At 51.8% G+C, this 14,621-nt stretch overlaps 1 protein-coding gene across 2 annotated transcripts in view; it reads right to left on the reverse strand.

Annotated features, from left to right (window-relative positions):
• MYH9 (myosin heavy chain 9) overlaps positions 1–14,621 on the reverse strand; it is a 105,244-nt gene that overhangs the window by 42,799 nt on the left and 47,824 nt on the right. For both annotated transcript variants that reach the window (XM_034948848.3, XM_034948846.3), the window contains exons 4-5: positions 1,947–1,974; positions 1,052–1,145 (exon numbers count right to left, since the gene is read on the reverse strand). In XM_034948848.3, coding sequence (XP_034804739.1) covers positions 1,052–1,145; positions 1,947–1,974 — 122 coding nt within the window. The remainder of the gene's footprint in view (positions 1–1,051; positions 1,146–1,946; positions 1,975–14,621) is intronic.

Raw genomic sequence — 14,621 nt, forward strand, 5'->3', positions numbered from 1 at the left:
CCCACAGCCATGCTTAAGTCTGATCACCCCAACCTCTGAAAAACTCCAACGTGAGAACTCCCCGGCACTGCTTCTGACTGGCACGGCGGTGGCAGGTGAGGGCAGCCGGCCATCTGCATCTGGTCTGGACCACAGAGCGTGGAGGGCTCCGTGAGAGCGGAGTCCCCATCCACCGTGCCGGGGTCAGGTTCCGCATGGGACATGACAGCTATGGTGCGCTGTGGGGAAATCTGGGCATGACTGGAGTTTCTGAGAACAACTAGGTGTGAGGCCCGTCCCCATTCTGCAGGAGCTGTCATTTCAGAGTGCACAGGAGGTCACTGTGTGCCACACCCAGCCCCTCCTCCCAAGACAGTCAGTGAGCTGAGCCTAAAAGAAGAGTTCTAGCTGCAGAAAGTGACAAGTGTGGGGTGAAAAGCTGCTTAGAACAAAATACAGAATTCAAGGGCACACGATGGGCAGAACACGCATTCCCAGTGCAGAACGTGCAGTAAACGTGCAGCTCACCTAGCGAGGACACTGCTGGGTTCAACCATAATCCATCAAAAGGGAGAGGAAAAAAATGGAGGTGAGATGACTTTCCAATTGCCCTTTCTCTCTTCGCTGGGGTGGTGGGGGTGGGTGGCTGTTCACCCAGAGGCATTTCAACAGCAGGGAAAAGAAATGGAATCAAATACAGGTCTGCCTGAGACCTTTCAAGCCTCCATCAACTTGAGGACCAAGTCTTGGAATCTGCCTTCCAGCCTCAGAAGGGGAGGACACACAGCAATGAGCTGCAAAAGCCAAGAGGGCTGCCATGCAAACTCCAGGACCTCGCCAGTTTCCACAGCAACTCACAAGGCTAGGAGGCCAAGGACGGAATGGGCTTGCTACCACTGGACCACTCCCAGGACAGGCCACGCCGTCGCCTCAATGGAAATGGGCCCAGCCTCTGCTTCATTCCCCAAAGCATCCTCTTGTAAAGCTGAAGCCAGGACCACTAAGTGCTCTTCCTCCATCATCCCACCAAGGCCAAGCAAGCGGCCACGGGGACAAGGGCCGCAGCACTCACCTGGTCCTTCTTGCTCTTGTGCGAGGACGCCACGTACGCCAGATACTGGATGACCTTCTTGGTGTTCTCCGTCTTGCCAGCTCCTGATTCACCACTACCAAGAGAGGCAAGGAAGTCCCGGGCTTAGGCATGGCCAAGTCCTTGACCTCTGTCCCTTCCCACTGCACGCTCCACTGCCTCGCATTCTGTTGGGTGCCTGTGAAGGACCCAACGTGTAGCAGAAAACGGGACTGCCACATAAACGCTCTGGAATCCTCAGGCAGTTCACTTCCCATGGCTCTCCAGGGGCCAGACAGAAGTAAACTGAAATCCACTGCCTGTCCTGGTCACTTGGCAGGGCAAGTGACTTCACATCCAAGTGTTTTAAAAATCAGTTTTAGGCAGCTGTGGACTTAGGGGTCAAAGGCACTTGTACATGTTCCTTTGAAACGTCACTTAAAGGAACGTTCTATGCCATTAACTCCCTTGGCAATGGGGTTTAAGTTCAGAGGCTTGTTAAGTTCAGAGGCTGAGAGGCCCCAGTGTCTACTTCAATCCAGGTAAAGAAAAGCCACCATCCAGAGCAAGAAGGAATGCCTTCCGCCCAGAAGTTACGGAGGAGCTGGTTCCCAGCTGGATTGTGGAGAAATCTTGCTTTTCCTTTCTGCCATAAGCTCCACCCTCCTTCCCACTGGCTCCTTGAGGAAGGATGATTGAAATTGAGCTCATCCATGCAGTGGGACCACTGAGTAGCAAACATACAAACTGAAGTCCTATCCCTTGGAGAAGTGGAGGAGGGGCCTTGAATTGGGAATGGGGGACTCTGTAAGCCCCAGTTGTGGTTTCAGTAGGAGACCTCAAGAATGAGAACAGATTGGGGTGAAACGAACCGCTACCCAGACGGAGAAATACTTACGTGCACAAGATGGATTGATCTTCTCGGTCTGAAACAAAGGAGACATCAGATTAACTCCCGCCAGATACAAAAGCCTCCCCGCCTTGCTCCCAAAGAGTTGCCCGTTTCCCAGACAGGGAGCACAGTGTCACAGATGCTGTCTTTGTGGGGATCTCGCAGTCCACCCTCACACCTGGCTGGGAGGAGCATTTGCGGGGGAGAGTGCCACTGGGCAGCTGCTCCTGCCGCCCAGGAGCTCAGACTGTCCACCCACGCTGTTCAGCCCCCACCAGAAAACCAGAAATAGTTCTGTGTCTCCCACCTTAGAGGAACTAGTGTGTGGAAAACTCTCCAGGAGTCGACTTCCCTGGGAGCTGAGTGGGACCTGCCCTGTGTGTTTATAACGGGGTGGGAGGCTGAATCTGTTAGAAAGAAGCCTGCTGCAGGTGCTCTAAATACCATCCCCACTGAAGGAAGGAGCACCATTTAAGAGGCTGGGGAAGGAGGGGTGATGAGGCCTGGCTTTGCAACGGGACAGCCCTGGGATAAGATGCTGCCTCACAGCCTGAGACCCGGGACAGGTGCGCAGGCTTCTTTGAGCCCCAGCTCCCTCCTCCGCAGCGTGGGATAACAGTACTTGTGTCCACAACACATGTGAACACACCAGCACGGTGTCTGGCAAGTGGAAGGCGTGCAATGATGTCACTTTAGAGGCAGCTTGTAAAGAATGACAGCTTCTGATGGGTTTCTGTGACAACCTGTTCTCTAGCCGGGTGTCAGGAACTTTCAGCAACTATCAACAGCTCTATGAACTGCTCGGCAAGGAAGGTTATAAATACCCACCCTCCCCCAGTACAGGAGGGGCAGTAATGCCCACACTCTGAAAGCTAAGTTTGCCAGAAACACTAAGGCATCCTGGCTGTTCAGCACTGGGTATTCAAGCAACAGCTGAAAATACAAACTCATTTTTTCCCGTTTTATCCCGCCCCATCTAATAGCCTCACCGTCCTTGAAGTCAAATTGGCCTGAATCCAGGATCAGGCTACTTACAAATATTTGAGCTGCAGTGAGGTATTTAATTCTGAGTCTCAGTTTCTACATCCACAAAGTAAGATCTGCTACTAACTCCCTTGCAGGATTAGTTTGAAAAATAGAAATAACATATAAAATGGACCTGCCGCAGTCCCTGTAAAGACAGTAAGCTCCACAAACGGTTGCTGTCTATACCGACTTCCCTATCGCGACGTCGCCACGATGGGTGGCAGTGACGTTGTCAGAGCAGTGGGAGCATCCGTGGCTGTTGATACAGTATCGGCCCTGGGTGGAAACACGGATTCAGCGACGTGTGAAGGACACACTGAGTGGCTCGCACCGCCTGGTCAGGGCCCTGCGTGACTAGGCACTGGGAGAATGACTCACGGCTTTCCACGTGCATGGCCTCAGGAGACACATTTAACTGTTCAACACCAGTAGCCACCGACCAGCTAGGCTGCCTGCCTTTTCCGAGGTGAGCTTTCTAGCGTGCCTGACCTCAGCAGCGTGTGGGGCTGGGCACTGCCTCCAATCTCTTCTTCTGCCCACTGGTCATTCAGGAGGGAAAAGGAAGCCCAGACAGAAAGAAGAAGAAACAAACCTCACACCCAACACCAATGACAGCTGCCCTTGCCCTGGGCCACAGCTTCCTCCCAGCCCCCTAAGCATCAACGGGGTGGGGGCGCAGAGGGGCTGGGTCACTCTCATTCACAAACACACCCCACACCCTGCTCTCTGATGTGGAAACTACTCAGGAGGCAAGCTCTAGGGGAGGCAAGCCTTACTCCCCCTTGCCTTTCTCAAAAAACACAGAGTCCTTCAAGCCTGCACAGCGAGGACAGAGATTAGAGACCTGAATCCTCGACTAGACAGACGGGAAGACAGAAGGGAGGGAGGCAGCAGGAACGACAGCCTGGGGAAGACAGAGCAATTTCGTCGCTGGCCCCTAACGACAGTGTGGCAACTGATAAGGGTTTGGAACAAACATTTTTGTCATCCCAGCCCCTTGCCCTCCCCCACTGCGTCTCCCTGTGGTCTGCCCCAGCTGTGGGCATGTTTAGTCACCGGCTCTACTAGCAGGCAAGAATGTACCTGCGAGTGCTGGCAAGTCGTGAGCAGCAACGGCCCAATGCTACCATAAAAGGAAACATTCCCCAACCCTTCCAGAGGAACCGTTTTCCCAGGGCTGTCCCTAGGATGGCTGGAATTCCTCTAATTGTGTGAGGAGGAGTCAGAGGCTCTGCTGCTGAACAACAGGAAGCAGAGCCCCCAAACACACTCGAGGGCATGCACACACAGGCACACGCACGCACAAGGACATGGACACACACATAGACACACAAGCATCTGTGCATACACAGTCACATATGGAGGTAGGTGTACAGAGGTACTTGTGCACAGAAATACATGCGCACACACGTGTGCAAAGCCATATACATAGATCCACACATGGACGCACACAAGGCACACAGCTGTACACGCATTCACAGATGCATATCCACAAGCACAAGTGCAAACACAGGCACGCAAGGCACATGTATTCACAGGTGAATGTGAACATACATGTATGTACATAGCCATGCACACACACGGATGTATGCACAGGCACACACACTTCAAATTCCGAAACCCCAGAGCCAAATTCAGTGTCTCCTCTTCATCCACCCGAGCATCCCTAGCTCTCCCACTTCTCCAGCCTTCCCCCTCCAATTCCTGAAGCCAATTTACCACTGTCAACACAGCCTAACCATACCTTAAAGAAATCTGGATTTGTTCTGCCAGGAACATTCATCTGGACAAATGCTTTCTGCAAGGCAAACTGCTGGGAGGCCTCCTCATTGCATCTCTTACCGCGCTCCTTAGTATCCTAAATCCACCTGCCCTATGCACCACGAATCATACCATGGCCCCATGCAACCGAAAAGGTCTTTCCAATGCTCAGGAAGGGTTTTGGTCTGTTATCTTGTGTGGCCTCCAATAACCTTACAAGGTATTGTATTGTAATGTACAAAGCAGGTATTATCATCATTGTTTTGCAATCTTTCCACACAGCAGTTCTTCTAGATTTGTTCCTGATCTCAGAGGCATCTCTTCTGGGCAGTGGGGTGGTTAGAATTCTTAGCAACCAGTGGGCTCTTTGGCCTACTCAGTTTACTCTGCAGCCCACCTCCCCACCCTATGCATTCTAGTGGAGACTGCCATTGGCGCCCACCCCATCAACCCTTCCCCGCACTGTCATCTCACAGGATGAGCACATTCAGAGTCCGGCCCAATCCGCTTGTTTTGGCTCGAGTCCTTATTTGGCCTGTAAGGACTGAAGGCTTATTTGAAAACGCCCTTCCTTCCTCTAAACGGGAGGAGGCCACCAGGGACAAGCCTCTTCTGGGACACGAGCCCCCTGCCAGATGAAAGTCTAGCCGTGGTAGGTGCCTGAACCCACTGCCCCAGCCCCTCTCTTGGTGAGGGTGGGGTAGAGACGGGGTTATGAGTCACTCTGCAGTAGTTTTCAGACTTTTCAAAAAGCAGCGGCAGTCCTTCCTCAGATAAAATCTTCCCAAATTCCTGAGCAAGGGACAGTGGGTGGTGGAGACAGGGTTCCTCAGAGCACAGTTTGACAACCACTAGTCCATGTGTCTGGAGCAGTTCTGCAAAGGAGGAAGCCACAGCCGAGAGCGCTGCGGCCCTGGGTTCCGCTCTTCCCCACGCAATACTTGGCCCCTTGACCTCTCTGGGAATGAAGGGACTGCTCTGAGGATGGAAGGAAAGGGTGTTCCTGTCGTACACGGTGTGAGGCAGACGCCCAGCCATGCCGTCCTCACCCGCCTGCTGTCTCGGAGCTCCCAACTGAGCAATTCCCTGGCACCGCCACGAGAAAGTCTTTCATAAAACTTACAAATTCAGGAACCAGGCCATTTTCTCCCTGGATTTCATTTTCAACCTAAAATGTCCTGAGGCCAAGCCCATGCAGTGAGGGCATCTGAGCTGATGTGGCCATCTACCTGTGGACAGGTGTTTCCAGCCAGCTCAGCAGGCTGGGCCCAGGAGGGAGAAAGGGGAACCTGACCGCAGGTATTTCATCCCAGGTGCAGACTTCTGCTGGGGGCTTAAGCCTCACTTCCTCTGTGAGAGGAGCTGCAGCTCACTCTTGTCCATAAAAGGCCACGAGGCTTGCAGAGCGGTGACATCAGCCCAACAGGAAGTACAGAGGAAGGGGCCTGCTTCACCAGCAGCCACTGCTGGGACTGACTCATCACCCCACTCCCAAGATCACACCTCCCGAGGTTCCAGCATGGAGCAGCAATCTCGGGCTCCACCTGGGAGAGGCCCCTGCAAGACCCCATCTTCAGCTCCACTGGGCTTCTTGAGAAATGGGTATGGGCCAAGAAAGAAAGACAGGAAAAAGGGCAGTTTCAGGTTGGACAACATGCCCACGTTGGGTGAGACTGATGGGATAATCTGAGACAAATGGGACCAAAACTTTCCACCACCAGGGAGTCTTCTGCTTTCAGGGAAACTCCAGAGTGGCCCCTGGGGGTGGCCTGCTATATGTGTTGGCACTGTGAGCCCTGCCCTGCGTTGCCAGGATGGCTTGATCAGAGTTGCACAAATGGGGCTGAGAACTCAGGTCTCTGGAAACCTCACCCACCCCAGGACTCCCCTCCATCGAACACCCCTGTGAGCACAGCACTCGGCACCTCCCGCAGGCCTGCATCAGTGCTGCAAAGAAAGGGCCGCGACACTCTCATGACGGGAAGCTCTGCTTCTCCACAGCCAGCTCAATTCACAAGCTTGGGTTACAAGTCTTTGGGAGGCAAACAGAGAGGTGAAGAAAAGCAAGTGCAAAATGATGCTTCACATTAGCAGAGGCTGCAGATCTGTGCCGAGTGGGGTGGAGCTTCCTGGCAGCCTGCCTGCCTAGCAATCTGCCAGCAAAGGAGGAAGCCCCTTCCGTCGCTCCCAGGCACACAATGTGGTCATGGGCGAGTGTGCCCTCCAGGCCACCATGGGAGGCCCAGACCAAGGGACATGCCAGCTCAGCAGCATCCACACCAGAAGCCAGTTCGACTCGGCCCAGTGCCTCTGCCCATAGCCCCTGTGATCTCCCAGGTGGAACCTTGGTTTGAACCTGCTGAGACCCAAGTCCCCACTTATAGGAGGCAGAGAATGGGTAGCCCTCCCCCTCCAGGCACTCTGGATAATTTAAAAAAAAAAAAAAAAAAAAAACCTCAAGGGATTGCTCTTAACTTTCATTATGTCAGACTAAGCGAGGCCCCAAACAAGCCTTCTCTTGGCCAAAATGCATTAGGAAAACACAGGTAAGTTCCCAGCACACAGGCAAATCTGCCAGAAACAGCACTGCTGTTTCTGTGGGTGGGGCCAGGAGGGGGAACCTTCTCCTTCTGGGGTTGTTGCCAAGGCAGCTCCAACAGGTTTGTCAGACTGGAGGGAAATTCAAAAGCCACATACGAGTGCTGACCACCCACAGCACATGCCACCGGGACACTCCCAGTCCGGTTCCGCCTTGCTCCTACCTAACATTTCCCTTGGGAAAAGGAAAGACAAGGCAGGAGGGGCCCCTGTTGACTTCTGCAGAGGGCTGGATCAACAGGGAATAAGAGGGAAGGAGCTGGGACACACACAGGGAGCATGGCAGACACAGCCAGGCACTGCTCATGACAAACTCGGCTCCCTGTTGGAGCACAAACAGGCCTGCAAAGACAGCAACCGGCTTTGTGAAACTCCTTTTGATGAGTCAAACGTGCTTGAGAGCACCAGGGACATCAATGGTAGGAGGTGAACAGTAACAGCGCATGAACATGCTGCCTTGGAGGAGCGGTCGGTAGAAGGAAAGGCATGTCGGTGACTGTTAGGCTAGGATTCACTCCTGGAGCACGGCTCACACTTCCTCTCCTTTCAGCTTAGACCTGTGCCCTGTTGTATCTGTGGACCAGCTCATGTGGAAGAGACAAGATCTTCAGGAAGAATCCCAAAGCCAGGTGGGAATGACATCCTGAGCCCCCATCAGTACTGTCTGTTTGCCAAAAGAAAACCTGGGGTCTCAAGAGTTTATGGAGTTTATGATCAAGGTCCACACGGGGCTGACAGCCTTGGTCAAGACTAAACAAATTTGACAGAAGCCACTTGCAGAATCCCAACTTTTATACCTGCAGATTTTCAGTTCATTTATCTTTCTTTAGTTGTAGGGAATTACTTTGGTTCTCAACTGATAACTTCATTCCAGAAATCAGGTATGTAAAGGAAAGCAACTCCTTTCTCTGAACACACTGTTGTTCAGCCCTGACAAACTGGGACACAGTTCAACCGAAGTCTCTAAGCCAGAGCTGGAGAGAACAGGAAAAACGGGCTGGTAGGTGACACTCACCAGGCAGCAAGAGAACTCGTCACGGGAGGCCAAAAGCACAAAGTGGCTTAGTGATTAGGGATTTGATGTGAGTTTTTGTTGTTGGTTTATTTCAGGGGATGTGGAGCAGAAACAAAAAACACTGGGCAAAGCTTCCAAACACCCCCACCCAAAATTTCGGGTTCTAAGAGGCCACTTCCTTTTTATCTCCCGCTCAGTGGGCCCAGAGCAAAGCATGGTGGGCCTGTTGGGTTGGATTTACAAAAAAAAAAAAGTAAGCCTAACGCTGAATCCTTGAAAAGGGCCCGTTAACCGCAGATTCCTCTTCTAGAAAGAAGAAGTTCTAGAAATGAGACTGACAGGCAGGACCATGGGTAGTTCAGCAGCCTCATGCTGGGGCCGGGCTTTCCTTCCTGGGGGAGCAGCACAAAGCAGCCAGCTCGCATCAGCTCGAGGACAGCGCCTCCCGGCTGCAGCCATGGTGTTGGGTGGTGGCCCAGGGCCTGCTTCCCACAGCACCTGTCTGGTCCACCAGCATCCCAGGGAACAGAAAAGTGTCTCAGGGCTGCAGAAGAACCAACTCTGGATCAAGCACATCTCCTAAAGCTCCACTGAGGCCACATCAGCCCCAGGCCTCAGCTCTGCATGGACCAGACCAGATAAGCCAGAGACCGTGTCTGCTAACGCGTTCCAGTGTGTGGCGCAGTCGCTGCAGGGGCGGCTGTGACAACTCACTTCCTGCACCTGGACTCTCGGGAGAGTGTTTTTGGGGAGATTCAAATGGCTGCCTGGAAGATGCATTTGGCCATCACCTTCATTAAGCGAGCAGGAGTGTGGACGGAAGGAATGAGCGATTTGAAGCCTCCGTGGAAGGCGGGGCAGTTCAGTCAAGAAGTGTTTGGACTCCTACTGCCAGCTCTAACAGGTACTTATCGCAGGCATCACACACACGGCGTCTTACTTCTTACCATGGCCCTGCCCGGGAGTGTCATGAAGCCCAAGAGGAGGACAAGAGGACAAAGGCTCAATTAGAGTGAGTTGACTTGCTCCAGCCAGGTTGCAGTTAGGAAGCAAAAGAGGCAGATTCCTGCTCTGTCTAGTCCAAAACCCACAGTCTCTCCTCCACGACACACTTCCTCTTGCTCAAAGGCAATACGCGGCACTTTTCCCAAGTCTAAGGCTGAGATAGGCCCAGCAGCCCCTTTTTGGTGCCCTATAGAAGTGCTGTGTCATCTGTCAAAGGCCCGTACCCACCCCAGAAGCTCTCGAGGCTCGGTGGGGCACCCCTCCTCTGTGCTGGTCTCTCGCTCTCATCTTGAAGCTGATTTGCCTGTCTCCGAGCACGAGACAGTCACCTCCTCCAGTCAGGCCCCAGCCTGCTGTCTGTACACTCTGCAGAGTGCCCGGCACACACACAGTAGGTGCTCAGCTCAGCCAGCACAGAGAGACCAGCAGGTGCAGACACAGAACACGCCCCATCTTGGAGAGCCCACGCTGCCTCCACAGGCACATTTAGGCACACAGGGCCTGCTCCCGACCTCCCCAGCAGACAGCGGTGCCTTTGTGTGCTGACGGCTGGCAGGGCTGGCGGCCTCCCGGCTGGGTGCATTCCTGCTTCAGCAGAGTCATCCCATCTGTGGCTTCCGTGGCGCTCCTTCCTCAGCTGCCTGTCCCGGTGAGTCGATTCAAACAGAGTTTTTCTGCCCCTTGAAGCTTTTTCCTGAGCCTCTGCCGAACATGGCACTTTTCCTCAGAAAGTCCTTGGAAAGCAGACAGTTCCACAGGAGACACAACTAGCGGGGCAGGGAGAATGTGGAGAGAAGGAAAGAGAGGGCCTCTCCTCCCCTAGTGCCCCCCAACCACTGAGCTGGAGATAAGAATTCCTTCAAGACCAGCCAGAGAAAATGAGGGGCACCAATGCCCCACGGGCCTGTGCCAGGGTAACAGGCACCAGGACAGGAAATCAGGAGACTGCTTTCTGGGGCTGGCACTCTGCGGGCTTTTCGACAAGCCAGTTAACATTATCTGTGCCTGCCTCTTTACGTATGAATTCGAAGAGCCATGCTCAGACGTGAAGATACACAAAAATTCTACCCCTCATTGTTTACAGAAAAAGGTCAGACACCGAGGGGCATGTGCACACTCACTGGCACTCTGAGCGGCTGCTGGGTGACCAACCACCTCTGGTGCAGCTTCCCTTGGGAACCAGGGATTGGGTGGGAAGGGAGACTGGCACAGAGCAAAGGGTTAAATTGCTCTCAGACAAGTTTAGGCCTAGAATGAAAGCAGATCTGCTTCCCTCAAAATGCTGGGAACTCATTAAAATATTAATACCATAAAGTCACTGAAAGTGAACCAAACCTGGCATTCTACCTAATTCACATAGAAGGGGCTTTTTCTACTCACTGGGGAGATAACTGGGCTCATGTCAAATTCCTCAACCAGTGAGTTCTCCTGTAGAGACATACACACCTTTCCCCACAGGGGAGACCCCAGAGGGTCTGGCCCAGGATCCAGAAGCACCATTTCCTAGGCGAGGCAGACCTTTTGCAGACCACAGCTGCTTCCACCTGAACTCTACAGCAGACCATTGTGCCTGCCCCGGGACACAGTCCCACCCATCCCCCGCTGCCTGGCAAGGGCCAGCAACACAACGTTTATGCTCTCTCACTCTCCTGGCCTTGGCCAGTTCAAAGCCTTTGGTGCCATCACAGAGTTCCGAGGAACAGTCCAATCCCCAAGGCAGGAAGACCCAGGAACGGCCATGACAACGAATTAACAACATGGGAAAGCCAGGGGCAGGAGGGTGAACCAACCATGTCACCCAAGGCCATGCTGGGCACGTCTGGGATGCCCTGTAACTACTTACTGACTGACACACACCACCGCCTTTCTGCAAGATCCGACCTCGCCACACCTGACAAAACTCCCAGGACACCTGACATTGGCTCAGTCGTGCTGGCGCAGGTGTAGGCACCAAATGTCTTGTTTTGTAGCTAGGGCCACAAATCTCTGTCTATAAACATGCCTCGTCTCTCCACCTGGACCGCCAGGGCATCCAGTAACAGGATAATGTCAAAACCTCCTGGCATTCTGGCACCTTCTGTCACCTACCTCCACGGCCTAATCCAAGGCACTACATGCTGTCACGCCCCACCCGTGCCCATGGCAGACAGCACTAATCCATCTCAGAATTCCTGCATCGAGTCTCAAATCCTTGCCAGCACAGGGCTCCAGGCAGCCACTACTGATCGATCGGAGATGACACTCAAAGTAAAACTAATCTGCAATGCTTAGTCCAGTAGTTCTTAACTGGGAATAATCTTGCCCCCCACGGAAACTTGATGGCAATGTCTGAGAATATTTTTGGTTGTCACAACTGGAGAGGGAAGGTGTGGCTGGCACCAAGTGAATAGAGGCCAGGATGCTGCTAAAAATCCTACAGTGCTCAGGAAGATCCCCCACCCCCAACAGAGAATCATCCAGCCTCAAATATCACTAGTGCCAAGAGTGAGAATCCCTGGCTTAGTCTGACAATAGGTGAGTGACATATAATTTATCCTCCAAACTGGGATGCTTCTGAAAGTGAAAGAGAGTGCTATTAATAATAACTGTGGAACAACAGGCATAAATCAGGACTGTACAGGCAAACCAGTACACTGAACAGATAAAGGCAGATGGAGGTCCCCAGGAAGGGTCAAAGAGCTCCTCTCCTACAAGTCCACAGACAGAGCCACCAACTGCCCTGTTTGGCAGAATAAATGCTAGTATGTCATAAGGCACAGCCAGCTCAGGAAGGAAATCTTTGTCTCGTTCTTGTTTAAAGAAAAAGCACAAAAGGAACTTTCCGGCTGTGCCTTTTAAGATGTAAGTGGCAGAGAACAAATCTGTTTCCCCCAAAGCCAGGTGGGCAGCATGCACTAAGATTTCACTCCAAAAGACAGGAGCAGATTTTAACAGCCTGCAGACCCCGAGGCTCCACGGGTGACACATGACCCAGGGCAAGAACCAAAGGTTCCTCTGGATATTTTTCTTTTACTAGTGAACCAGCTTGTCATAACATGGACAACTTCTGTTACTAACTTCCTCCCTGCTCCAAAAGCAAGAAATCTATTAGTATTTGCTTTGCAGGTCAGCTATATACAAAAAGAAGGAACTTTCTTTTCTTTTCTTTTTTTTTAATTGAGACCAAGTCTCGCTCTGTTGCCCAGGCTGGAGTCCAATGACACGATCTCAGCTCACTGCAACCTCTGCCGCTCGGGTTCAAGCAATTCTCATGCCTCAGCCTCCTGAGTAGTTGGGACTACAGGCGTGCGCCACAATGCCTGGCTAATTTTTTTGTTTTTTTAGTAGAGACAGGGTTTCGCCATGTTGACCAGGCTCGAACTCCTGACCTCAGGTGATCCACCTGCGTCGGCCTCCCAAAGTGCTGGGATTACAGGTGTGAGCCACCACACCCAGCCGAAGAAGAAGGAAAATAGCCTAGAGACGTCCTTCGTCAGTCAATGTGGGAGCTCAACAGCTGCAGCAAGTCCAATGCTAGCAGAAGGCAAAGTGAAAACCTCTCAGACTAAGGGTTAGAAAACACATGGACCCAATTCCTGCACGGACTGCTTTAAAGGAGGCATCAACAATACAAGTTTCCCGTGCTCACAAATGTATTTTCTATCCCTGGTCTCCAAAAGATGAAATCGCCCACCTGGCTGGGTGCGGTGGCTCACGCCTATAATCCCAGCACTTTGGGAGGCCGAGGCGGGTGGATCATGAGGTTAGGAGTTCAAGACCAGCCTGACCAACATGGTGAAACCCCGTCTCTACTAAAAATACAAAAAAAATTAGCCAGGCGTGGTAGCATGCACCTGTAATCCTAGCTACTCAGGAGGCTGAGGCAGGAGAATTGCTTGAACCCAGGAGGCGGAGGCTGCGGTGAGCCGAGATCGTGCCACTGCACTCCAGCCTGGGTGACAGAGTGAGACTCCATCTCAAAAAAAAAAAAAAAAAAAAAAACAGAAATCGCCCACCTACCTGCCCTCATAATTTGCAAATCTGATCAAACCACTTGATTCAGAATCTTGACAAATCATGAAGAGACCCTGAATTGCACAGATGTACGAGGGCAGCCCCTAAGTTCCTATGAAGGCCATGCGGTATGGCCAAGAAAAAGGAAAGCTCTGGTTCTCTGCATCCTTTTTTTTGTCCCCCAATTACTTTCAATGTATGGAGCTTTCAGGCCACCACCAAATTTTTGTTGTTGTTGAACAAATAAAAATTGAATGAATCTCTTGGAGAAGGAGTCCCACATGTTAACTGAAGACAGTCTGAAGTCCAGATCTGAAGACTGTCTCCTGCCTCATCAGTATACATTACTCAGTCTTAATGTCTTGCCTAAAAGGAAAAATGCCCAGTTGCTAGATAACCATCCCAATCCAGGATCCAAGTGTGAGAACAGGCCCTTACTCAGTAGCTCAGATCTCAAGATGACTCCGGAGTACACTTTTTGCACTAGGCCAATTAAGAGAGCTGGGAGCAAACTGACTCATAACCTCTAGAGACAAAGAATCATACTTTTCTGGAATCCCACAGAATGTTTTTCCACCAGGCTGTTCTAGTTAGCATTTTGAAACAGACATTCTACTTTAGAACTGAAGGGCTGACTTCCTCAAGATATTTTGATAGACGTGAACATAAGCCAAAGACTCGGCCAAACTTGAGCATCCTACATAATGCATCAAGCTCAACAGTAAAATGCCTCCTTCACAGAACAGCGTGGGTGGTGGAGGACAGGCTGCAAGCTGCCACTGTAAACCACTAAACCAGGGACAAAGTGGTTAACCCAACAAGATGCATTACCACCACTGTCTAGATAGACTGCAAAGTTTAAAGAAAAAAGGATCCATATGTAATGGGACATAACAAACCACTATCCATACAAGATAGGAGAATACGGCCCTGCCTGAAAATTGGGTTTGAGTCAGGATTACATATGCCAGGTACTTGGCTAAGCTCTGAGAATATAAAGGCAACATGGGCCCTGTCTTTGTCTAGGAGAGAAAAAGAAACGTGTAAACACTGCAGTCAAATAAAGCACTACCAGGGCTCTGATGCAAATCTAGCCCAGATATTCTCCTTGGAGGCCCTAATGCTTCCGTCATGTTTTTAAAAAAAGAATAGGGATTTGCCAGGCATTGCAGGCAGATGGAGCAGGTAGGGTGTTTTGAAGCAGAAAGAGCTATTAGGGAAATGTAAGGAGTTCCACATAGCTAGGAAGGTGGGAAGGTAGGCAAGGGGCCAATTTTGAAGGG

The sequence above is a fragment of the Pan paniscus genome, chromosome 23, assembly GCF_029289425.2.
Source record: "Pan paniscus chromosome 23, NHGRI_mPanPan1-v2.0_pri, whole genome shotgun sequence".
NCBI classification, from domain to species: domain Eukaryota; kingdom Metazoa; phylum Chordata; class Mammalia; order Primates; family Hominidae; genus Pan; species Pan paniscus.